Here is a 26,734-nt window from a genome sequence, read left to right on the forward strand (position 1 = left end):
TACCTCAACAGGCCATCTCCTGTAGTTGGTAGTGACGCTCTCGGTCCCTCAGATGCTCAAACACCAGTGGTGAATCATCAACGTGGATTAGGGTCACGGGTTATGGTAGCTATGGGATGTGGGACCGGAAGTCGGTTAGGTGATCCCGATCATCACCATTAGGCTTTTTTGTGTAAACGGAAAATTTTATTAATATCAATTGGTCCTATTTCAAATTTATGTATCACGTATATCATTTATCCAAAAAAAATGCATTTTACACTGAGGTGCCAATCCAATTGGCGTCTCCTCTCAAGTAATACACTTAGCCAATCCAATTGACGTCTCCATTCAATTTTTAAGAGGAGTCGCCAATTGAATTGACGCCTCCTCCTAAAAATGAGATAGTTTGACATTTTTTTTGAAATCAGATGTATTTTGAGAATTTCAATGAAAAAATGAGTTATTTTTGTAAAAAAATCGAATATTGAATATGATAAATATAAATATATATTTTTTATATTTAAGATTATTGAATTTTTTAAAAGATTTTTGTTATTGTTTATATTTGAGACAAGAAGGAATAGATCGTTATGATTAACAACATAATTAGTCTTTTTATCGCTATATGATTTATTTGTTTCAACTTATAGTATTGAATTTTGTACTATGTCCATTTAACCTTGGGGTAAAAAAAAGAATACAGTGACCAATGAGTTAAAGAGAATAAGTTGCAGTAGGCTAAGCTGAATCTATAGACTATAGGACCAGAGACTCTAGAGAGAGAGAAAGAGAGAGAGAACTGTGAAACTACAACATTGTGAAATGAAACAAGAGCAAAAAAAGGTAACAACGTTGGCAAGTTGGTAACGTGGATTCAGGTCTTTTGGGAGAAACAATCAAAGACAACGACATCACCTAAAGGAAGCAAGAGAAAACTCAAAAAGTTGATTTTGGTTTTGGTTTTTGTTTCACAGCTTCAAACACAAGTGAAGAAAAGAAAACATCATAAAAAACTCTTCTTTCTTTCATCACATGAAACACAAAACTATGTTTTTCTTCTTCTTCTTCTTCTTCTGTAACTGAAGAAACTTGAAGCATCCTCATAACCTTATTAGTCGTTACAGTTAATCTCTAATTCTGTCATTTACTTGCATTTAACTCTCATCATTTCTGGTTAATGTTCTCTCTCTCTCTCTCTCTCTCTCTCTCTCTCTCACATGAGTAATCTATTTGTGTCTGCTTCAAAGGAGGTTCTTCTTCTTGTTGTTCTTCTTCTTCTCTAGTTGTGTTGTTGTTGGTGTTTCTGTGGCCGTTTGTTGGTGAATGGCACATCTTGAGTGTAATCTAAGGGGCCCAGGAATTTCTCAACAAGAAAAAGGTCAATGATTTGTGGTTTCAATTTCATGTTTCATTACTCTCTTTGGTTACTTAGAATGTTCTAACACAAAGGAAATGCTTGTGTTTTTTTAGCAACTTTCTAATATTGTGTTTTTTTTTTCTTTTAATTTATATTTTTGATAAAAAAATGTGAAATTCAGTGACCCTTTTGCCTTTTGAACATGGGGGAAACTAGGGGAGGGTTTAGAAGTGAAATTGAAGATTAAAGTTTTGAACTTTCTCAGAAACAAATCAAGGGCATTAAGTTTCTTTTTTGTTTTGTTTTTTTTTGTTTTTGCAGGTGTTAAAAATGATTTGTATGAAGAGTTATGGAAGTTGTGTGCAGGACCTTTGGTGGATGTTCCAAACACTGGTGACAGAGTTTTCTACTTTCCTCAAGGTCACATGGAACAAGTGTGGTTTTTTTCTTTGACCCTTTTTAATGTTGTTGCCATTTTTGTGTTTTGTGTTTTGTATTCAATTTTTGTCTAAACCAAATCACTTTTCTTGTTGTACTTGCATATCAAACTTTTTAGCCTTTTGGGATTTTTTTTTGTTTTGTTTGCAGCTTCAAGCATCTACTGATCAGGAACTGAACCAGGAAATTCCTCATTTCAATCTACCGTCGAAGATTTTATGCCGTGTTGTCAACATTCAGTTGTTGGTACTGTTGTATGATTCCTCTTGTTGTTTACATTGCATGTCTTTGTGTGCATTTACAATAGAATCTTGTTGGTTTTTTTGTGTAGGCGGAACAAGAAACTGATGAGGTTTATGCTTGTGTTGCTTTGCTTCCAGAATCTGATGTGAGATTACATTTTCTGATTCAGTTTTGTTTTTTTTCTGTTACTGAAAGATAGTTAGTGCTAAAGAGATATATTCCATGTTGAAAATTAGGTTTGAAAAGTTTTTCACTGTTTTTGAAAATAATTTTTGTTTTTCTATGCAGCAAACTGAACCTGCAGATCCTGATCCGAATCCTCCCGAGTCTCCGAAACAAAAGTTTCACTCATTTTGTAAAATATTAACTGCTTCTGATACTAGCACACATGGAGGATTTTCGGTTCTGAGGAAGCATGCTACCGAGTGCTTGCCGCCATTGGTAGTTAGTTACCTTACCGAGTTTCTTTTGGATTGTGCAGTCAATTTTTTCGGTTTTCTGAGTTTCGAATGTTTTTGATTTGTAAATTGTAGGACATGACACAAGCAACTCCTACTCAGGAGTTAGCTGCGAAGGATCTTCATGGATTTGAGTGGAAGTTTAAGCACATATATAGAGGTAATTTCGATTGAAGCATTCTAATTGCATGTTCAAATTATTGAATGGACGGATACTACGATTTGCTTCGAAAGTGAAATGGTTGCGACATGGTTCTTATATCCTTTCCACTAATGTGATTAGGCCAACCAAGACGACACTTGCTTACAACCGGTTGGAGTACTTTCGTCGCATCCAAAAGATTGGTGGCCGGAGACGCCTTTGTTTTCTTAAGGTAGAGAAGTTTTGACGCTCTCATGTTTTAAGCCGCTTAATGTGGTATTTGAGTTTCGGTCTTGACTTGATCGTACGTGTCAGGGGAGAACACGGGCAACTGAGAGTTGGCGTTCGGCGTATGGCTAAGCAACTCAATCCCATGCCTTCATCTGTAATATCAAGCCAAAGCATGCATCTCGGAGTTCTTGCCACTGCGTCTCACGCTGTTATGACTCGAACCTTGTTCGTCGTTTATTACAAACCAAGGTGTGTAATTTTTTCTTTATTTTGTTTCAAATATCATCATTAGCTTAGATTTTAACCGATTATGGAGCTTTTAACTTCGTCTTTAACATCTCCAGGACTAGTCAATTTATCGTTGGCTTGAACAAGTATTTGGAGGCCGTCAACAATAGTAAGTTTTCGGTTGGTATGAGATTCAAGATGAGATTCGAAGGAGAAGACGCACCCGAAAGAAGGTATTCTTGTTAACATTTAGTTCATGTTTGCATAAAAATAATTTATGACCATATCGTAAGCTGTTTTCATAAGCGCTTCTATGCAATCTCACTTATAACCATTATTGTTGTCAGAATCTCTCACCTTTGGTGCAAATTGATATTTATTACAATGTGATTATTTGGTCAGATTTTCTGGCACTATTGTTGGTGTTGGAGATTTGTCTGCAGGATGGTCAAATTCTCATTGGAGATCATTGAAGGTTAAATTTTAATCTAAATTTCCTATCTTCATTTCTTTTTCAATTAATCGCGTTATCTCCATTTCATTGTTAAATTTTTCTTCGCCGCGTAGGTTCAATGGGATGAACCCGCAACAATTCCAAGACCAGAGAGAGTTTCTTCATGGGAGATAGAACCTTTCATAGCTTCTCCTCCTTTGAGTGTTGCACAAACATCAGCTAAGAGCAAAAGATCTCGACCTGCCGACGTTTCATCTTGCGGTCCGAAAACATTATTCTAACTACTCTAAATGTTGTTAGTTAATAGTATATATCAGTTAGTTGTCACAGTATTTTCTCGTTCACCAGAGTTTGAACCTCGATAACTTGATCCTATAACTTCTTCAGGTTTTTGGTATCCGAAATCGTCCCAAGTTCACGAGCTTCCTCAATTATCCGGTTCCGCCGAAGTCCAAACCAAGGAGAATCAGATTATAACCTCTAGAGTCACGACGGAAACAATTTGGCCTAATTCACCGCATTTGAATCTCACTTCAAACCCTTATGCTATCATAAACATTGCATCTAAACCTAACAACGGCCTCAACGGCCCTACGTGCGATCACCATCGAGTCGAAGACGCGAAAAAGAACACGAACCCCCTAGATTGTTGGTTATTCGGAGTTAACTTAAACAACAACAACAAACCAAACAACCTTGTTAATTCTTGTTTAGAGAAAGAACATGGATTTCCAAAATTAACCATTGTTACTACAAGTGGTCCCAAGGAATCTATTATCCTTACAAATGCATGTGAAACTGAAAAGGCTCAGAGTCCCAACTATTCACTGTCCTCCAAAGGGCATCAGAAGAAAATTATTTCTGATACATCAACAAATGAATGGCAGAACAAGCTGGCCAATGTACCTTCCATGAGAACAAGGACTAAGGTACATTTTTTTTTCTTCGGCCTCGAATAACGTAAAAATTGCGGTAACTTTATGGACTAAATGTCTGTCTGGTTTGTCTGGTTTGTTCAAAACTGCGGTAACTTTTTCAAGTCTTCTACAATAAATTAGCGATTTACGGCTTAAAATGATTTTATCTTTATTGAAAAGGTGCAAATGCAAGGCGTAGCGGTTGGTCGCGCGCTCGATTTGAGCATGTTAAGTGGTTATGACGAACTCATTGATGAAGTTGAGAAACTGTTTGATATAAAAGGAGAGTTACGTTCACAAAACAAATGGAGAGTTACTTTCACTGATAATGAAAATGACATGATGCTTGTTGGTGATGATCCATGGCAGTAAGTAACATACATACATACATACATAAGCTTTCAATGATGATGTACATGTTTGATTATGACATGTTACATTATGTCATGTGTGACATTTTCTTGTGCAGGGAATTTTGCAACATGGTGAAAAAGATTTTCATTTGTTCAAAAGAAGAGTTAAAGAAAATGAAATGCAAGTTACCTAATTCTTCATTAGAGATTGAAGAGACATTGTTGAGTTTAGATTCACATAATAGGGATGAGAATCAACAAACTCATGTGATTTAGTAACTTTTTAGTATAGTACTTTTTATTTTTTGATTTGAGGGTGCTTGATTTTATGGAATTTTCTCAACAACTTCAAAAATGTGAACTACATGAAGTTGGATTTTAGGTACTCTATTTGTGAATACTTTTTTTTTGTAGGCTATATAGTGCCATTAGATTGTAATGATGTTTGTATTTGATTATGCCTTGAAAAGTTCGAGTTTTTAGTTACGAGTTCGAATTCAGGATCTCCGGTTAAGAAATTAATAAAAAATTTATTATATGAATTAAAATTTAGCAACTAGTACTATTGTTGGTATATTGAATTTAGAAGTATAAAAATGTATGTAAATGATAGTAATCAATAATTGGACAAAAACAATGAAGCAATACTAGTGTTGTACTTAGTACTTGGTAGACAGATATCGACATGACATGACAGGAAAATACTACAATTGTATGTGTCATTATGATACGAAACGTTCAAAAAATTGATTGAATCAAAAGCATGATGATGGTTGCAACAATTTTGTATATTTTTAGATTGGTTTTTTTGTTATATACTACCCTACATTTGTAGTAAGAAAGTAATGTGAGTTTTCTAGTACAACAAAAATGAGTGGAGAGAAAATTGAATTTCATTTTGAGTAAAGATTCATTTTAGTATTCTTCTTAAAAAAAGGTGATATTTTTTTTTAAATTTTTTTTGTTTTGATCCCTTCATTTTAAAATTTGATTTATTAATTTTTCTATTAAAGTTCTTATTGTTGAGATTTTAGTCCTCTTATTATTTGAGTCTCTTTTTTCATAAGGTAACTCAATTGATGAATTGACAGAAATTAGGTGGCATAATTAAAATTTTACATCATATATAATTATGTTTTATTTCAATACTAATATAAATTATTATATTTATTAAACAAAAAAAACTTAAAATTTAATTATCATAAATTTTAAAATTACTTACTTTTTGAAAGAATACATTATATATTTTATATATTGTGCACCACATTCTAATTGTTTTCTGAGCTAAATATTTTTTTTTATAGAATATCTCAATTTAAATGTGTACATTTTTTTTGTATTCTTAACTACATCCTTAAACCACTTATTCTTTACCGTTGTTTATCCAAAATTGACCATGCATATACAATGCGTTATCTAATAAAAGGTGGATATTTTTTCCTCCAATTCAAGATCATCATTTTAACCTGCACCATTAATCAAACTTTGTATCCTATTAAATTTATCAATAGCTTGAGTGACTTTAAGATGAATATTTCCAAATATCTCTTTGTTCTATTTCTTAAGACAAGCATAGAGCAATCAACCACATAAGTAATCCAAATATCAATAGTTAGTTGTCTGCATCTATCATCTAGAGTCTAAACTTTCATAAATTTGAATTGATTAGCCGAATCAAACTTACATTTGTCACTAGGAATGAGAATATGATAGGTCAACGTTCGACTTATTTAAGGCCTGACCTATTTAAAAAAAAGGATAGACTTAGATTTTTTTAAAAGCCTATTTAATTAAATAGGCCAGACTTAGGCTATTAAAAAAGTCTATGAAGTCTTATAAGTTGGTCTATCTATGCATGTTTATTAGAAAATATGCTATATAATATATAAAAGGCAATGTCATCTATATAAAAATAAGGTAAAATAGACTATTTGAAAACCTTAATGTGAAACAGCATTTTAAATAGACTTTCAGGCCATGTAGACTTTTAAAACGGTCATGCTAGGCAAAAAATGCCTATAATAGGCCATAGGTCAGACTCAAGCCTTAAAAATCTATCATAGGCCTGACTCGGTCCTTCAAATGTCTGACCTGACCTGACCTGACCTATTATGACCCCTATTTTTCATAATAGTGAAGAATATGATAATGATCTGAGTGATTCTTAATTAAAGTGGAACAATTGATTGTGTTCTAATTATCTAGCCAAATTTGATTATAAAATGGCTTTGTTAAGCCTAACAGAAGAGTAAGCAACACCTTTCCTTCCTTTGGTTCAAGTGTAATTGCTACCATTAGTTTCAAGATACATAAGCTCATTTTGATTTGTGCAACTAAGAAACTAAGAAACTTATCAGTGGAAGTTTTTTTTGGAGGGCATTTACTAAATTTCTCATGGGAACCAATAATAACATCGAAATCACATAACATTCACCAAGGGACATGACTGACCTATTAAACATTAATAACTTTATTCCATAATTATCTTCGAATCACATGAGAGTTTGTTTCCCGTGCCGTTGTGTTATGGCCTCCAAATAAACTATAGAGGAAAAAGTTGTGAGAGAATTCTTTACTTTGAATTAATTTTTAATGATAGCAAATTGTGTGATCATCATCCAAATGTTGGTTGTGCATTATATTACATGATACATTTGTGTTTTTATTGTGTTTTCATCCCACTCTATTGTTGCATAACTGTACATATAGACCTACATTAACACTTCTCTTAAAATAACAATTAAAATGCACTTTGTGTCAGTATGCATCAATACATAAGCCTCTGCATCGATACATACAACATGTAATAAATCACAAAACCTTTCTTGTTCAGTATGCATCGATGCATACGAGTCATGCATCAATACATGAAAGGCAAAAGGCTTTATGCATCGATCCATACGATCCCTGCATCGATACATGACCAATTGAAACAGCCCGTGTATCAATGCATACACATTAGGCATCGATACATACTAGTGAAAAAATCACATGCATCAACACATACGAATTATGCATCGATACATGATTAATCCATTTCACCAAAAATTCACTTATCTTACAGTATGCATCGATGCATACTCTCATGTATCAATGCATAAAGCTGTTTTGCTCACTAACAGTTCTGTTGTTGCTGCATATATAAGATGTTATGACAGAAGTGAAAAAGGCACGAATTCTTTGAGGAAAAACAATTGAACACAAGATCAAAAGCAGTGTTGGAGCAATTGTTTGAGAGCACATAGAAACCTGAAAGAGACTTCTTCTTCTTCATCTTCTCAATCACTTTTCTTCAAGAACATCAACACAAAATAATTCTTGTTCTTTGGATTAAAGGATTATCGAGATAACGTTCAGTGGAACGATCAAGGATCCAGCTGTGGTTTTCAGCGGAACGATCGAGGATCTAGCTGAGTTGAAGATTGAAGGGGGTTCTAGGAAAAACCTACTGGTTTATCCTTCAAGAACTGGAGTGTTCTTGAGGGTTTGGGAGTCACGTTTGCAGAACAGATTCAGCCGCAGCGTTGCGTTTGGAGATCGGGGGATTTCGCAAGCAGGTCGTGGAACCGGTGAATTGTTTGCAATTTCGTGCAGGAAATTCTTGATCGTGCTCAGATCAAGTGAAGGTTCATACAAGAAGAAGTTCTTGGAATTTAGAATTCTGTCTTTGTATCATAACCTTGTATCAACGGATTTGGCAATTATCGATAATCAAAGTTCTCAATTTCATTTGAAATTGAGAGGGAGACGTACCCACACGCGAGGACGACGTGGGGAACTTCCTTACCAAATCTCTGCGTATCGTATTCTTACCTTACTTCTTTTTACGTTTAAAACAGTTTTCGCAATTTCAGTTAGTGTGTGTTGTGATTGTTCCTGTTGCAAGACAGCAGTGGCAAGAAAACAATTTCAATCAAACACTTCTGCTGTTCATCATTGATCACATACACACCAACTGTTTGACAAAATTGTTAGCTAGGTTTTATTCATTGGAAATAGACTTTAATGATAAGTGCATTCAATTAGCTAAAATTCTGGTGTGGATGGTTTCAGTCATTCTTATTCAAATCCAGCATTAAGACTCGTGTGTCCGGTCTTCTAGTAGCGGTTCAGAATAGACGGAAGTCGATTCGGGACTGATTTTTTCCGCCAACTTTAAAAACTCTGATAAAACGTTAAATCCGTTAAATTTTAAAGAGGTGATCTATTCACCCCCCCTCTCGATCACTAGCCACACCGTCTAACAAGTGGTATCAGAGCCTGGTTCGCTGGTGCTCTGTGGCTGCCTGTAACAGTATGGATTCTGAACCAAAGGGGGCGTATAATAGAGCGCCTATTTTCAACGGTGAAAATTACGGCTACTGGAAAGACTGCATGCGAGTTCATATAAATTCTGTGGATAGGTTAGTATGGGCTGCCATTGAAAATGGTTCGTTTCAAATTACTATGACAAATGCGGCTGGCGCCATAGTACCTAAACCAGAAGATGATTGGAATGAGAAAGATGAGAATAAATGGTCGTGTGATTGGAAAGCTCGAAACATGCTAATTTCAGCACTTGGTGTTGATGAGTATTATCGAGTATCTCATTGCACGACAGCTAAAGAAATGTGGGATGCTTTAGAAGTTGCCCATGAGGGTACTACTGAAGTAAAACAGTCCCGCATTAACACACTCAATCAAGAATTTGAGCTCTTTCGCATGAAACAAGGAGAATCTATCTCCGACATGCAAAAGAGATTCACTCACCTAACTAACCGATTGAATGCGCTTGGAAAACCTATTTCCAATGAAATTGCTACTAATAAAATTCTCAGGTGTCTTAGCAGGGAGTGTCAACCTAAAGTAACAGCAATTAAGGAAGCCAACGATCTTACAAGACTTACGATTACAACTCTGTTTGGAAAGCTGGAAGAACATCAGCAAGCATTGGAAAGTCTTGAAAAATATGAGAATAAAAGTAAGAAGGAAAAGGAGAAGAAAAGAGACAAAGAGGGAGAGAAGAAGCCAATAGCTCTTGTGGCCTCCAGCTCTAAGTCCTCACGAAAAGAGCAAAGCGACAATGATTCAAGTAGTGACAAAGACTCGGATGATGAGGAAATGGGACTGTTTGTAAGGAGATATAATCGATTCATTCGAAAGAATGGAGTCAAGCATTCCGACAAAAATCTCATGAAGTTTCGAAGACAATCTATAAATTCGAAACAAGAAGAGAACAAGAAGAGTAGAGGAAGAGGATCCTGTTTTAACTGTGGTAAATCTGGACATTATAAAACGGACTGCCCTATGAAGTATAAGGATCAAAGAAAAGATTCACCAAAAGGGTACAGCAAACAAAGAAGAGCATATATTGCATGGGAAAGTGATAGTGATTCATCAAGCACACAAAGCTCAAGTGATGGTGATGAAGCTGCAAATCTGTGCCTTATGGCTCACACAAAAAATCTGTCCTACCACAAGAAGAAAAACAATGACAAAAAGGTAAAACAAGCCTATTACAATAATTTCTCCTCTATGTCTTTTTCGGAACTAAAAATAGCCTTTGAAAAACTGCATAACGAAGCTATAGATGCTTTTAAAAGACTATCTTCCGACAAACATATTTTCTCATTTTTGGAAGGTAAAGTAAACAAAGCTGAAATTGATTTAGAAGCCTTGAAAGCTAGTATTGCAGAAAATTCAAAAACTATTGACATTGATGGATGTGGTAGAGTTAGGTATTGTGAAGCTTGTTATATTTGGCAAAAAGAGGTAAACACTCTTAAGGTCAAATTAAAGAAGGCGCTACAACCTAAAGTTACTTATGCCGTTGACTCTAGGTTGTTTAAGAAGTCATTAAATCCTCCATATGCAAAATACTCTTTTATTCTAAAGGATTCAATGAACAAGAAACAACAAACACATCATCATGGCTTATGTCATTATTGTTGTCATGCTGGCCATACCATTGAGAAATGCAAGTTTAGGAGATTTCTTGTCCCTAAAGGTATTTATCAATGGAAGCCAAAAGGCAACCATGTTAGCACTTACCCACTTGGACCCAATGAACATTGGGTACCAACTTCTCTCTTTTGATATTGTAGGATGAGTGCCTTGCCTCCGCAGATAGAAGGTGGTTTCTTGACAGCGGCTGCTCGAGGCACATGACCGGTGACATATCGCTTTTTATAGACTTCAAGGCAAAGAAGAAGGGATATGTTACTTATGGAGACAATAACAAAGGAGCCATACTCGGCAAAGGTAGTGTAGGTAATCCCTCCACCACTACTATTTCAAATGTCCATCTAGTTGAGGGACTTAAACACAATTTGTTAAGCATAAGTCAACTATGCGACATGGACTATAAAGTTTCGTTCACAAAAACTTGCTGCATAATTGAACATGCTAAACAAAACATTGTGTTTAAGGGTGTAAGAGTAAACAATATCTATATGCTTGACCTGTTTGATGTACCTCTAACAAGTACTAAATGTCTAGTCACCTTGAATGATGATTCTTGGCTTTGGCATAGACGTTTAGCGCATGTTAATTTCGATTTGCTTAATAAGGTTGTATCTAAGGATCTAGTAGTCGGTCTACCAAAAATAAAATTTTCAAAAGACCACCTATGTGATGCGTGCCAAATGGGAAAGCAAACAAGGGTCTCTTTTAAATCTGTTCATGTTTCTTTTGATGAGTCTTATCCGAAAAATGTCGGAAAAGGTATTTCTTTTGATGACGCAGGTGTATCTACAGAAGACATACTCAAGGAAGCTGTTGAGGAAACTGATCAGTCCAAAACAGCTGCCCATGAGAAGGAGGAAGATACTAGTCATGAAGAAAATGAGGAAGAAAAGACAGCTGATGTGAAGGAGCTTCCAACAGCTTGGAAATCCTCAAAAGACCATCCCATTGACAACATCTTGGGAGACATTTCAAAGGGAGTAATGACCCGTTCTAAGATAAGTAACTTTTGTTCTCACTTCGCGTTTGTTTCACAAGTAGAACCTAAAAATGCCAAAGAGGCCTTGATTGATGAATTTTGGCTAATGGCCATGCAAGAAGAGCTTAATCAATTTAAAAGAAATGACGTTTGGGAACTTGTCCCTCGTCCGCGAGATCATCATATCATAGGCACTAAGTGGGTTTTTAGAAATAAGCTTGATGAAAACGGAGTGATTACAAGAAACAAGGCACATTTAGTAGCACAAGGGTATAACCAAGAGGAGGGCATAAACTATGAGGAAACTTATGCTCCAGTTGCTCGCCTCGAAGCTATACGTCTTTTGCTTGCCTATGCGTGTTCTAAGGATTTTAAGCTTTACCAAATGGACGTAAAGAGTGCTTTTCTTAATGGTGTCATAAATGAAGAAGTATATGTTTCACAACCTCCTGGTTTTGAAAATGCTGAAAATCCAGATCATGTTTACAAATTAAAACGAGCTTTGTATGGCCTTAAACAAGCCCCTCGGGTTTGGTATGAAAGGCTTAGCAAATTCCTAATTGATCATGGATACTCAAGAGGTAAGGTGGACAATACTCTCTTTATTAAACACAAAGGGAAGCACATTCTTTTAGTTCAAGTTTATGTCGACGATATAATATTTGGTTCAACTAACATACACTTGGTCGAAGAATTTTCTAAGGTTATGCAGGGTGAATTTGAGATGAGTCTAATGGGGGAGCTGAACTACTTCCTAGGACTGCAAATAAAGCAACTTGATGAGGGTACAACAGTATGTCAAACAAAATACTGCAGAGAACTACTCAAGCGCTTTGGAATGAATGACTCAAAATCAATTGACACCCCAATGCCTACCAACGGAAATCTAGATAAGGATGAGCATGGTAAGTGTGTAGATGTCAAAAAGTTCAGAGGTATGATTGGATCTCTCTTGTATTTTTCTGCTTCTAGACCTGACATCATGTTTAGTGTTTGCATGTGTGCACGCTATCAATCAAATCCTAAGGAATCGCACCTAAAAGCGGTGAAGCGCATATTTAGATATCTTCACGGAACACCTAAATATGGGCTTTGGTATTCCAAAGGAAGTGATTGTAGCTTAGTAGGGTACTCCGATTCTGATTTTGCTGGCTGCAAATCAGATAGGAAAAGCACAAGTGGTACATGTCACCTGTTTTCAAATTCCTTGGTAAGTTGGCATAGCAAAAAGCAAGTTTCTATGGCTTTGTCAACTGCAGAGGCAGAATACGTTGCAGCCGGCAGTTGTTGCGCTCAGATTTTATGGCTGAAGCAGCAACTGCAAGACTTCAACATTCAACTCAAACGTATTCCTATAAAATGTGACAACAGTAGTGCCATAAACCTTACTAAAAACCCTGTTTTACACTCACGCACTAAACACATAGAGATTAGACATCACTTTCTTCGCGACCATGTTGAAAAAGAAGACGTTGTATTTGAGCACGTTGATTCCAAAAATCAGCTTGCTGATATTTTCACCAAACCTTTGGCAACGGAACCTTTCTTCAATATTCGTCGTGAATTAGGGATCCTAGATCTTTCTCATTTGATGTCCTAAGCATGTTGCCTCTTAATTATGTTATGTCTCATCATAGTTGATAAGACTTGTTTTAGATGTCAATTATCCATCACAAGATTACGCCAACAGAGGTAATATCAATCCTTTCTACAATTCTCTTATTGCTAAGTGATTGTGTATGTTAGAACAAATGTTCTTACTCTAGTTGATATAAATTTGATTGCATATACTCCTTGCCTATATTGTGTGCACATTAAAATTCTGACTTATGAATCTTCCTTGGGCATAACCATCATGACATAGTGCATAATGCATATCCATACTGCATCAAAAGTCATCAAAATCTGCTTTGGCATCAGTATGCATCGACACAAAACATGTATGCATCGATACATATATTCAGAATTTCAATTTTTTCCAAAATGGTTCAGGATGCATCGATGCATCCATCGCACGTATCGATACACAGGCCAAACGTGAATAATAGGCATCGATGCATGACCATTTGCATCGACACATACTGATGCTATTTGAATTAAATGCATTTTTTTTCTCTCATGCATCGACACATCAGCCAATCCTATCACTTCCTATCTCAAGACTTCATATCATCTGTTCTCAAAAACCCCAAAACCAGTGGCTAACCCTAATCTTTCTCATCTTCACTCTCTCTCTAAAACCCTAAATCTCACATCACAAAGCCTCCTCCTCCGCCTCCGCCAAGCTACAGAGATCTCGACAGAGATGAGGAATCGTGTGGTGGCCACAATCCAAATTAACCCACCTGCATTTCATCTCACTGCATTTCATTTCATGTTGCTCAAGTTTTATTTTGGTGCACAATATACGGTTTCACTTATGTAATCCTTAAACTCGTTCGAATCTTTAAATGCTTTTCTCTTTCTGTTTATCTCTATTGTTATTGCCCTTATTCGTCATTCTTTGTGAATGATTCTTTACTTTGAAGCTTCCTTCTTTGTGATTGATAGCTTGTTATCCATTTTTTGCCATGTCCTGCTACACTATGCTACCTTGATAGATCTGTTTCTTCCTCTTTTTGATGTTGACAAAGGGGGAGAAAATGCAGATATGCACAAACTCAGGGGGAGTATCACACATCTTGCCAAGAATTTTCCATCATCAAAAAGGGGGAGTTTGTGAGAGAATTCTTTACTTTGAATTAATTTTTAATGATAGCAAATTGTGTGATCATCATCCAAATGTTGGTTGTGCATTATATTACATGATACATTTGTGTTTTTATTGTGTTTTCATCCCACTCTATTGTTGCATAACTGTACATATAGACCTACATTAACACTTCTCTTAAAATAACAATTAAAATGCACTTTGTTGTCAGTATGCATCAATACATAAGCCTCTGCATCGATACATACAGCATGTAATAAATCACAAAACCTTTCTTGTTCAGTATGCATCGATGCATACGAGTCATGCATCAATACATGAAAGGCAAAAGGCTTTATGCATCGATCCATACGATCCCTGCATCGATACATGACCAATTGAAACAGCCTGTGTATCAATGCATACGCATTAGGCATCGATACATACTAGTGAAAAAATCACATGCATCAATACATACGAATTATGCATCGATACATGATTAATCCATTTCACCAAAAATTCACTTATCTTACAGTATGCATCGATGCATACTCTCAAGTATCAATGCATAAAGCTGTTTTGCTCACTAACAGTTCTGTTGTTGCTGCATATATAAGATGTTATGACAGAAGTGAAAAAGGCACGAATTCTTTGAGGAAAAACAATTGAACACAAGATCAAAAGCAGTGTTGGAGCAATTGTTTGAGAGCACATAGAAACCTGAAAGAGACTTCATCTTCTTCATCTTCTCAATCACTTTTCTTCAAGAACATCAACACAAAATAATTCTTGTTCTTTGGATTAAAGGATTATCGAGATAACGTTCAGTGGAACGATCAAGGATCCAGCTGTGGTTTTCAGCGGAACGATCGAGGATCTAGCTGAGTTGAAGATTGAAGGGGGTTTCTAGGAAAAACCTACTGGTTTATCCTTCAAGAACTGGAGTGTTCTTGAGGGTTTGGGAGTCACGTTTGCAGAACAGATTCAGCCGCAGCGTTGCGTTTGGAGATCGGGGGATTTCGCAAGCAGGTCGTGGAACCGGTGAATTGTTTGCAATTTCGTGCAGGAAATTCTTGATCGTGCTCAGATCAAGTGAAGGTTCATACAAGAAGAAGTTCTTGGAATTTAGAATTCTGTCTTTGTATCATAACCTTGTATCAACGGATTTGGCAATTATCGATAATCAAAGTTCTCAATTTCATTTGAAATTGAGAGGGAGACGTACCCACACGCGAGGACGACGTGGGGAACTTCCTTACCAAATCTCTGCGTATCGTATTCTTACCTTACTTCTTTTTACGTTTAAAACAGTTTTCGCAATTTCAGTTAGTGTGTGTTGTGATTGTTCCTGTTGCAAGACAGCAGTGGCAAGAAAACAATTTCAATCAAACACTTCTGCTGTTCATCATTGATCACATACACACCAACTGTTTGACAAAATTGTTAGCTAGGTTTTATTCATTGGAAATAGACTTTAATGATAAGTGCATTCAATTAGCTAAAATTCTGGTGTGGATGGTTTCAGTCATTCTTATTCAAATCCAGCATTAAGACTCGTGTGTCCGGTCTTCTAGTAGCGGTTCAGAATAGACGGAAGTCGATTCGGGACTGATTTTTTCCGCCAACTTTAAAAACTCTGATAAAACGTTAAATCCGTTAAATTTTAAAGAGGTGATCTATTCACCCCCCCCCCCCCCCCCTCTCGATCACTAGCCACACCGTCTAACAAAAGTTAGACTATTAAATGGTAAATATTAAAAATAAATTATTATGAAATGATTAGTCTAGTGGCAATATATTGTTTGGTGTCAGGTGATCCAAGAGATTTCAATATTGAGTGATGCAGTGTCTAGGACATATGTTGTAATTCATCCCACAGGCGGACCACATAAATAAAAAAAGTTTAAAATAGTTATTTAGAATTAATAATTGTTAAAGTAAGTAAATGAAAATAATGTTATTAACTTACTTTGTTACATAGGAGAATGTGAAGTTCAATGTTATAATCAGGATAGTTCTTCAATAAAAGTTGCATGAAATTTATCAAGGAGGAAACTATGAAAGCTAGCACATACGTGGTTACAAGATTTGACCATCATAAATACAATTTTTGTGTAGGGGAGATAATTAACCACAATGAGGGGTGGCCAAAGAGATACTATCAGGTCGAACTACATAGAGGTTGGTGCGACTGCAGAAAATTTCAAGCCTTCCGGATGCCTTGTTCCCATGTCATTGGGGAATGTTCAAGTGTTCACCACGACACTTTCTTGCATCTATCCGGCGTATACAAAGTCGTAAACGTATTCAGTGTATACACAATTAGCGTCCCAACGGTAGCAAAAGAGGAATATTGACTTACATATTAAGGGAATGTAATTTGGCACATCGAAAATATGAGAAGGAAGAAAAAGGGTCGCCCCAACAACACACGTATTAGAACTAAAATTGATACGATCGACAAATTGGAAAGAAAGTATGGTATATTCCGTCAGCCAAGACACACACGAAAACATTGTCTCAGTGTTGGAACAAGCTATCGATGATAATTTATTATGCTATTCAATTCATAACACTAATACATAGGCGTCAATTAGATTGATTTGACCTATAAGAGACACCAATTCAATTGGCTTGACCTCTAATTTATCCAATACAGGCGTCAATTCAATTGACCCGTGCTCTGCGTTACAATTTTTGTTTGTTTGAAAAGTGGATAGTTTAAAAATTAATGAAAAACCATAATTATCTGGAGTATTTTTTTTGACAAATATGATTATTTAAAAAAAATTCAAATCCAATCAATAGATTTTCCACCATAGCCTTATCTTTTATTTTCATTCGTTTATTAACACCAACCTTTTTTTCTTTCATGCTTCTCAATTTCAATTGATGACAATTATTTGTTTTTTTTCAATTATTTTTTGAAAAATTATATTAAGGTTTTAAGGTTAAAAAGTATATTGCACCACCAATTTTCACGATAATTCGTATCTAATTTTCAGATCTCTTGTTTCTACATAGTATAAATCTAAAGAAATGAAGATCCAATTCATTAAATAATTAAAAAAATCTAAAAAACAATTTAAACAGTATAACCAAAATACAATCAAACGAGCCCTAAATCTCTTGTTTTTGGATTTTAATGTTCAGACTATATTTAAAGTTTGCCTTCCCTTGTCTGGTAAATATGATCAAAGATCTGGTTATTGACAGTGATGGTGAAGATAACTTTCTCTAGTGTCCCTCTGATAATGACCAATTGGAGAGATGAAGATGCTGAGTTTTTATTTTGTTTTCAATTTTTTTTTCTTTGTAATAAAAAATTAATAATAAAAAAATAAAATTTTAAATATAATGAGTTTTGATTAAATATCAATACATTTAAACAAAATTTAATTTACTTTAAAATAAATTATTATAAAAAAATAAAATGACATTTTATGAAGGAATAGGTATCCAACTAAATTATAAGAATAAGGGAGTGTTCACATGATAAAAATAATAGTTTGTTAAATTTGAACTCGACACATCTACGTTTAGTAAACATAAACATTTAAGCACTTTTAACGGAATTGGGTTGAAATGATATAATCTGAGTGTATATTAACAATTTTTGGTTCTTGAAATTTAACATAAAATTTCTTATATAAATAATATAAAATAATTAAATAAAATTTATTTTTAAGTTCAGATAATTAAAAAATAGTCAAAATAATAAAATATCAGTACCATTATTCCACTCGGTTTATTGTATGATTCTTAGAGTAAGGTTTTAGAAGATATTTATCGTAAGGTAATAAGTAGTTATTCCACTCCACCAAACAATCTTAGATTGTGAAATCTGTTAGTAGGTCGTTTCATTCCCTAAGTCGTTATATAATAATTTATAATTCTCAGATAGAGATTATCAATGCAATTAATCATCTTCGACTTCCAGTATCTCTATTTCTTAAGAAGGGATCTTAATCCTCGAATTTTGAGAATCATCACTTAATATTAGTGCTTTCATCGAGAGTCTCCTCTACCAAGGTCGAATCTCATCCACATTCACCCACCACCGAATGCATCGACGAGCTCTTTCACCAACTTTCTACAGAATACCTTCGATTAGAAGAGTTATCGCATAGTATGGAGGAAAATCGTATTCACAACTCCAAACTTGGTCCGACATCGACAAAACTTCAACACACCGCCTAAAGCTGGATGTCCCTGTTAGCTGGAGATTTCGACAGATAGCTGAAGTTCTTTGGAAATGTTACGTTTTGGAGAATAAGTAAAAGATGGTTGTGTCGAAGCTGTTTAATTCTTTTCGTGGGTGAACAATTCTTTGCTGTCGAAGCCTGAGACTTAGAAGATTTTTTGGGTTTCCATAAAGCTCTCTTCGACATAAGCGTTCACAGAGTCGAAGCTTCACGCGGGAAGTATTTGAAATTTAAACAAAGCCGTTTCGTCAGGCCAACACGTGGAAACATCTGAGATATGCAACGCTTGAGAATGGCGAATGTGGCAGTCATATGTGTAAAGGCCGTTAGGGTCGAATTGCTATAAATAGGGGTCTTAGTTTTAGATTCAGGAGGTGTTCAAACAGATATACAGAAATTCACAAAATACACTCGAAGTACCAGAGCGAGAGAAAAGAGTTTTACGCTGAAAATGTATGTATGAAGAACACCATAAGTTTCGTTCATGTTATCTTTTTCATACCAATTATTTAAATTAAAGTTATTCATTGCCCTTTTATTTTGTCGAATTGCCCTTATTTTCAGTAGTTTATCATCACTTTTTCTTTTACATTTCGCCAAGTCTTCATTTTCAGTACTTTCTCGAAACTTGGAGCATTTACTTCGAAACACTTATCTTTACCCTTCACGAGTATTTTCGTTATCTTTAAGAAACCTTTTACTATAAAGTTATCGTCATTTACTTTGTTCATAAAGTCATATGTTTCGTCTAGAATTGTTGTCAAAACACTTTTCGTTGTCCGCAAATTAGAAACAAACTTAACCATGAGTCAAATTACCGTAATAATAGTTCTTGAGACACATGTCCTAGGGCCAATCTAGTCGATCCTGTGAGTTACCAAAAGTATATAAATTTGGAAGACTAGTGGTTGTTTATCAGAAATCACTGGTAAACAAATTGGCACGCCCAATGGGACAATGTCAAAAGAATTGTTGATTACAATAGTTTGTTTTTACAATTCGCAAAATTGCTGTTATTCGTTTGGTGTAAAAAATTAGTGTTGTATGATCCTTAGAAGTGGTAGGTGAAGGAGAATTGCGGTCCAAAACGCAGCGGAAATTAAAAATTTTCTCCTTTAGAGATCCTTACGAATGGTCATGATCAGTGATAGAGTATTTACCTCTTGTGACGGTTGAAACCTTTGGTGCAGATCTCTTGTGACGATCAAAACCCTTTGATGCAGATCCACGAAACGATCACGAACGTTGAACGATGACAACGTCTCTACTCAGTCCACACGAACGGTTTCCTTCAATCTCAGTGCTAGCTGGTACGAATGAAGGCTTTGAGTGAGAGAGAGAGAGAGAGTGAAAACGAAAAGAATGCAACCGCAAATTTTTGCTTCTGCACAAGGGTTCTATTTATAGAACCACTTGTGTGGGCTTCAAGCTAAAAGCCCACTTAAGTGTATTTTGGCCCATATCTTATAATATGCCCAAAATCACTTAAGCCCATGGTACCTTACCATATTTCGTATTCTACTCAAGTACACCATACCTTACGATGTTCTATAATTCACTTAAGGGCACCGTACCTTACGGTATTCCTTAGTTACTCTATCTCTCATCAATCCGTCCTTTGTGTGTGACCCTGTAGGTTTTCGTGACGTTGGCAATTATATTAAATCACGCATTTAATATAATAAACAGTGAGCGGTATCTAGCAACACATCACTGCTACCCAAGACACGAAAATGTCATGTGATCTGACAAAACCATCTGTGATAATAATTATGTGTATAATTACCCTTTTGCCCTTATGTCTATATTGAACACAAGGCATAGACCGTGTCATCCTTGTCCAGTTCAATATTGGGCCCATAGACATTTATCCTGTTATGCAGGATGGGCAAATTCCATCTAGGTCACTCATGTCCCTCAGCATGCTTTGTGGAGTACCCATCAACTGTCTTTATGGTTATCCAGTTACGGACAACGTTGGATCAGCAATAAAGCACTCGACTCTACATCTAGGATCCATAGTGGTTTCAGGTCGAAGAGTGGAATACACTATTATCACCATGAGAATAACTTATGACACCTTGCATAACTTTCTATATAGTATTCTCATAGCGGGTCAATCCGGTATAAATATTACTCCTAATATTCATACCTATGTTTAAGACTTGATAACTCTTTATCCATGATCCATGAGATGTGATCATCAGTCTACAAACATAATAGTCTTAATGCTTTAATGTTATCCCACTTCATACTAAAGCTCGACTACGGATACTTTAGGAATAATGTCCTTATGTTTAATGTGTTCTCATGATTAAGTCACACTTAATACATTAAACAGACTATCTATTCCAGGGACTTTATTAATCAACCATAATAAAGAGAATGCCTTTTATTATTCGATACAAGTACCAAAATGTATTGGCCTCTAGGGCTTACACCAACAGTAGGATAGCCAACAGTTCATAACCTATAACCAACAGAAAAAACGCAAAAAAGATGGTTAATACAACCAGTCAAGGGGAACAATTCCCTCCCTAGGGAACAGGCACAATCGGAGCAAATTCGATTGATGTATCCACTGAGATCCCTAATGCACAGGCCATACCAACGTCTAGATCCATGGCCTTGCATAATTCGACAACAATGCCTATTATGTCAGGCGTGGCAGATACTCCTGCAGTTTCAACCCCTAGGCCACCAGGATTCAAGAACTTTAGGCCTGTGAGAGATTACCCATATAATGCCATCTACCGCCATGGCAGGACTTCAAAACAATTCTTCCATATATACTCAACCACATAATACGGTTATTTCGCCAATCCAAAATTCTGGATCTGGCATGAACCATGTAGGTCGAAATAACCAATCACAAGGAGTCCCCACCCTATTACCTACCCTTACAACGAATAATCAGGCAGCCTTTAGACAACAAATGGATGCCAGTAACCATGATATGGTAGGAGTTCTGGCCAGAGAAATGAATACCATTTTTTCTCCCTTAATACAGAATGTGAATGGGACTAACACTGACAATGCCCAAACATACCAACAACTGTCAGCGTAGATGGGACGCATAGCAGATTTCCTAGGCGCCCCACAATCTGATGTTCGACACAGGCCAAACCAGGTTATAATCCAGGGAGAAGAACCAACGATAGATCAGGTTCGACCACAAAGGCAAGCCCCTGACGAAAGAGTCATGGGGGCAAGATTGGAACAACAGCCAATTCGACGGGAAGTCCCTGAAGAACAACCTAGGAGAGTGATAATGGTTAATAGAGACCAGGATGCAAACGAAGTGATTCATAGGGTCAGGCGAGAAAACATGATGGAAAATGACTTAACCAGTATGATAGGGAGAATCATGGCCCAGAATGGTCTGAATACAGGACTTCGACGGCCAAATTATTCCTCTCCTTTATCAGAAAATGTCCTGCAAACAGAATTACCAAGGGGTTGTAAAATCCCTAAGTTCACCAAATTCTCAGGGGACACTAGTGAATCCACTATAGAGCACATAGCCAGATACATGACTGAGGCAGGGGATTTGGTGAACAGTGAGAACTTAAGGATCAAATATTTCCCTAGTTCTTTAACAAAGAACGCCTTCACGTGGTTTACAACTTTGCCACCAAATTCCATAGATGCTTGACCCCAGTTAGAAAGATTGTTTCATGAACAATTCTACATGGGCCAAACTAAGATAAGTCTTAAGGAATTAGCCAACATCAAAAGAAAATTCACCGAACCTATAGATGATTATCTGAATAGGTTCCGCTTTTTGAAATCTAGATGCTTTACAATAGTGCCTGAACACGAGTTGGTCGAAATGGCCGCTAGAGGTTTAGACTATTCCATCAGGAAAAAGTTAGATACCCAGCATCTAAGAGACATGGCCCAATTAGCAGATAGGGTTCGACAGGTCGAACGCTTAAAATCTGAAAAGGCCAGAGCGAATAAGAATTATAAGAAAGAGATGGTTGCTTATGTCGAATTCGAAGACGGAGAGTCTGAAATCGCTGAAGACCCTTATGGTCTTGAGGAATTCGAAGTAGATTTGGTAGAATTAAAAGAAGCACCACCCTACGCCTGCAAATTACTTACACCTTCGAATGGTAGAAACCCTGTCGAAACAGACAAGAATGATAGATTTCCCAAAAAGACTTACACATTTGATGTCACCAAATGTGACGAGATCTTCGATTTATTAGTAAAATATGGCCAAATGATAGTGCCTCCTAATACCAAAATTCCTCCGTTAGAACAACGAAAGAAAAGAGGCTTCTGTAAATATCACAATTTTTTAGGCCATAAAACTTCACAATGCTTTCTTTTCAGGGATCTTATTCAGAATGCAATCAGGGATGGCCGCCTCAAGTTCGTTGACAAAGGGAAAAACCAGATGAAAGTTGATACTGATCCCCTCAACATTGTTGAGACAAACTATGCTGAACCGGTCGAAATCAACATGATCGACGTAGGGGAAGTGGAGGCTGTAAAAGTAACAAGAACTGGAGGTTATACGTTGGATGGAAAGCAGGCTACTGATGGCCTAAGTAACGAGGTTTCCCTTGGAATCTCTGTCAAAGGTAAACAGGTTGCTAACATCGAACCAAGGGCCACTGAAGGTATCAAAGGGAAAGGAACTGAGGCTACTGAGGGCCTAAGAAAGAAATTCGAGGAAATTTCAATCACTGATGGCGCCAGTCTGGGTGTCAACATGGTAGATCTGAAGCAACCCCCCTAGAAATGTAGGAAGTGGAGGAATGTTTGAAGATGGAGCAAGAAGGGATGAAGTTTGGCTATCCCAAAGCCAACGAAAGCCTACGTGAATATCTCTGGAGATGTCACAAAAAGAATGCTGACATGTTGCTGTGCCCAAGATGCAGCATCAGGATATCTCGAAGGGTGGATGAGGATTACGAGAGATGGCAACGAACAAAGACCGAGAGAAACTGGAGGAAGGAAAGCCAATTACCAAAAGGTGTATCCCACACCAGGAGAAAGCTTTCTGGGTTTCATTGTGCGCTGCTACAAATATGAAACGGAATGTTTGATGTGTCCCAGGTGTGGGGCAGTGTACAACAGAGAATTAGCCGAAGCATTCGAAAGAATCCCATATGACCAAGGTTGGGATGGACATGGAGGTAACCCAAACATGTATAGCTTCGACAAGAGGGGATCACCTAGGAGGCCAGATAGCCCTCACCCAAGGGCGAAGAGAGTTATGTTTAAACTGCCAGCAGAAGTCCCTGAGGACAAATGGACTCAGGCGGGACCAAAGAAAGGAAAGTGGAGAAGTTTTGAAGATGGAGGAAGAACCTCTTAGGCGTACCGAAAACAATTCCAGGCGTCCAAGAGAGAGGCTATCAGGCTAGAAAATTACAAAGGAAAAAACCCTATGTCAAGATCCCAGTGGAGAAGACATCAGAGGATGAGGAAAGCAGAAAGAGAGATGAATCTATAAGAGACTGGAGAATCCAGCAGCGTCAAGGTTCCCCCAAATATCATGGATTCGACCAAACCACCCGTAGGAAGAAAGTTATTTCCAAATGAAAACATGAGTCAGAAGGTTCAGAAGGAACAAGTAAGAGAGGAGGAAATGCTCACAGACGACTTCGAGTCTGACACAATGTCTTCTGTGAATATGAATTGCAACGTAGTCTCAGTCCTGCCGTACGAGTATAACCAGGAAACAAAGGTTGAAGATAACGAGGAAGCGGACGCTGCGGAGATGGCGAAGCATCAATCAGTGTGTTACTATGTTCTGGACAGTAGTGTTGTCGAAGAGCAAAACGCTATTTTCGAAAGGCCTCACCAGGGGATGCAGAGTCACCTCAAGCCCCTATACATTAGGGCCAAAGTTGGACAGATGGGAGTGAATAAAGTCTTGGTGGACGGAGGAGCAGCAATCAATTTGAGCCCCAATACATGTTGAAAAAGATAGGGATGTTCGACACTGATGTCAAACCTCACAACATGGTATTGTCAAATTATGAAGGTAAGATAGGACAGACGCTGGGCGTCATACAAGTGGACTTGACTGTTGGGTCAATCACAAGACCAACGATGTTTATGGTAATACCTGCAAAAGCAAATTACAACTTACTACTAGGGAGAGAATGGATACATGGAATAGGGGCAGTCCCTTCGACCATGCACCAGAGAATATCTATCTGGAGAGAAGATGGCATGGTAGAGAATGTCGAAGCTGACCAAAGTTACTTCAGGGCAGAAGTAAACCATGTGGACAAGAGAAACTTCGACAGGAACTTGGCGCACATAGGACCATGTTACCCAGCGGAAGAAGGCTACGCCCCAAATAAAAATGCCTTGTACTTCTTGACTCTCTACCCAAATGGCTTTCAGTGGGATAGGGAGATTATGGGAGACCCAGAAGAAGGGGAATCATCTGAAATACGGCCAACAGGATGGGATGAAGACCCGTACTATGACTGAGTCTTCTTTCCTCGAAAAGATTTCGGCCTACATGGCTGAGAACAAAAGACTAGCGGCTCTCAAAGCCAAGATAACAAACATGGCTAACAAAGCCACATATGGTGAAATCTTTAATATAGGACCGGGGGAGTTCTCTAAACCAAAACCCCCTGACGAACAAGTACCTGTGGAACCAACAAAACATAGGTTAGACGCCATCTACGACGAAGAGCCTCTGGGATTTGAAAAAGATCCAGTAACGTCAAGTGCAAAGATGTTAGCGCAAGATCCTCTCGAAGAGATTGATCTCGGAAATGGAAGTGCAAAAAGAATTACCTACATCAGCGCTAAACTGGACCCCAAGTTGAAAGTGAGAGTGATTGAATTGCTAAGGAAAAACAAAGATTGCTTCGCTTGGTATTATGACGAGATGCCTGGTTTGAAGAGGGACTTGGTCGAATTAAAGCTTCCTATCAAGGATGGCAAGAAGCCCATCAAGCAGAATCCAAGAAGATTCGCCCCAGAAATCCTCTCAAAGATAAAAAAAGAGGTCGAAAGACTTCTCCGTTGCAATTTCATCAGGACCACAAGGTATGTTGATTGGATTGCAAATATAGTCCCTGTTATCAAGAAAAATGGCTCTTTGCGAGTATGCATAAATTTTCGTGATCTAAATGCAGCAACTCCCAAAGATGAGTATCCAATGCCTGTGGCAGAGATGCTGGTTGACTCAGCCGCAGGCTATGAATATCTCAGCATGCTTGATGGATATTCTGGCTATAACCAGATTTTCATTGCAGAAGAAGATGTTTCTAAAACAGCTTTTCGATGTCCAGGGGCAATAGGCACTTATGAGTGGATAGTTATGCCTTTTGGCCTAAAAAACGCTGCCGCAACATACCAGCTGAAGGAGAATGGCGATCCAAAACGCAACGGAATTTAAAATTTCTCCTTTAATGATCCTTACGAATGGGCATGATCAGTGATATAATCATTACCTCTTGTGGCGATCACGAACGTTGAACGATGACAACGCCTCTACTCAGTCCACACGAACGGATTCCTTCAATCTCAGTGCTAGCTGCTACGAATGAAGGCTTTGAGTGAGAGAGAAAGAGAAACGAAATTGCAAGTGTAACAATGCTTCTACACAAGGGTTCTATTTATAGAACCACTTGTATGTGCTGCAAGCTAAAAATGCCACTCAAGTGTATATGGCCCATATCTTATAATATGCCAAAATCACTTAAGCTCGTGGTACCTTACCATATTTCGTATTCTACTTAAGTACACCGTACCTTACGATGTTCTATAATTCACTTAAGGGCACCGTACATTACGGTATTCCTTAATTACTCTAACTCTCATCAATCCGTCCTTTGTGTGTGATCCTATAGGTTTTCGCGGCATTGGCAATTATATTAAATCACGTATTTAACATAATAAACAGTGAGCGGTATCTAGCAACACATCACTGCTACCCAAGACACGAAAATGTCATGTGATCTGACAAATCCTTCTGTGATAATAATTATGTGTATAATTACCCTTTTGCCCTTATGTCTATATTAAACACAAGGCATAGACCGTGTCATCCTTGTCCAGTTCAATATTGGGCCCATAGACATTTATCCTGTTACATAGGATGGGCAAATTCCATCTAGGTTACTCATG

The 26,734-nt window shown here is 37.2% G+C and overlaps 2 protein-coding genes across 4 annotated transcripts; both read left to right on the forward strand.

The window, feature by feature from the left end:
- Window positions 1-724: 724 nt before the first annotated feature.
- Window positions 725-5,242, forward strand: LOC127076089 (auxin response factor 18). Of its 3 annotated transcripts, none has more exons than XM_051017646.1 (14): window positions 725-1,360; window positions 1,661-1,759; window positions 1,928-2,023; window positions 2,109-2,165; window positions 2,309-2,464; window positions 2,554-2,638; window positions 2,762-2,852; window positions 2,936-3,100; window positions 3,196-3,312; window positions 3,482-3,554; window positions 3,647-3,794; window positions 3,921-4,462; window positions 4,631-4,818; window positions 4,920-5,242. In XM_051017646.1, the coding sequence occupies exons 2-14, from the start codon at window positions 1,670-1,672 to the stop codon at window positions 5,077-5,079; spliced, it is 1,968 nt and encodes a 655-aa protein (XP_050873603.1). In that variant the 5' UTR covers window positions 725-1,360; window positions 1,661-1,669; the 3' UTR covers window positions 5,080-5,242. The 3 variants fall into 3 exon arrangements, with proteins under 3 accessions (XP_050873603.1, XP_050873601.1, XP_050873602.1); XM_051017644.1 differs by having other exon boundaries at window positions 726-1,360; window positions 1,661-1,773; XM_051017645.1 differs by having other exon boundaries at window positions 727-1,360; window positions 1,661-1,773; window positions 2,309-2,461.
- Window positions 5,243-21,686: 16,444 nt separating this feature from the next.
- Window positions 21,687-22,274, forward strand: LOC127137947 (uncharacterized). The gene has a single exon (XM_051064353.1). The coding sequence runs from the start codon at window positions 21,687-21,689 to the stop codon at window positions 22,272-22,274; it is 588 nt and encodes a 195-aa protein (XP_050920310.1).
- The last annotated feature ends 4,460 nt before the right edge of the window (window positions 22,275-26,734 follow it).

The sequence above is a fragment of the Lathyrus oleraceus genome, chromosome 4, assembly GCF_024323335.1.
Source record: "Lathyrus oleraceus cultivar Zhongwan6 chromosome 4, CAAS_Psat_ZW6_1.0, whole genome shotgun sequence".
Classification (NCBI taxonomy): domain Eukaryota; kingdom Viridiplantae; phylum Streptophyta; class Magnoliopsida; order Fabales; family Fabaceae; genus Lathyrus; species Lathyrus oleraceus.

Bases quoted from the DNA above. Each gene is read 5' to 3' on its own strand.
- LOC127076089 (XM_051017644.1), top strand. From the start codon at position 1,306: ATGGCACATCTTGAGTGTAATCTAAGGGGCCCAGGAATTTCTCAACAA. The intron at 2,166-2,308 runs GTGAGATTACAT...TTTTCTATGCAG, and splicing joins CTTTGCTTCCAGAATCTGAT to CAAACTGAACCTGCAGATCC. The intron at 3,795-3,920 runs GTCCGAAAACAT...TAACTTCTTCAG, and splicing joins TGCCGACGTTTCATCTTGCG to GTTTTTGGTATCCGAAATCG.
- LOC127137947 (XM_051064353.1), top strand. From the start codon at position 21,687: ATGGGACGCATAGCAGATTTCCTAGGCGCCCCACAATCTGATGTTCGA.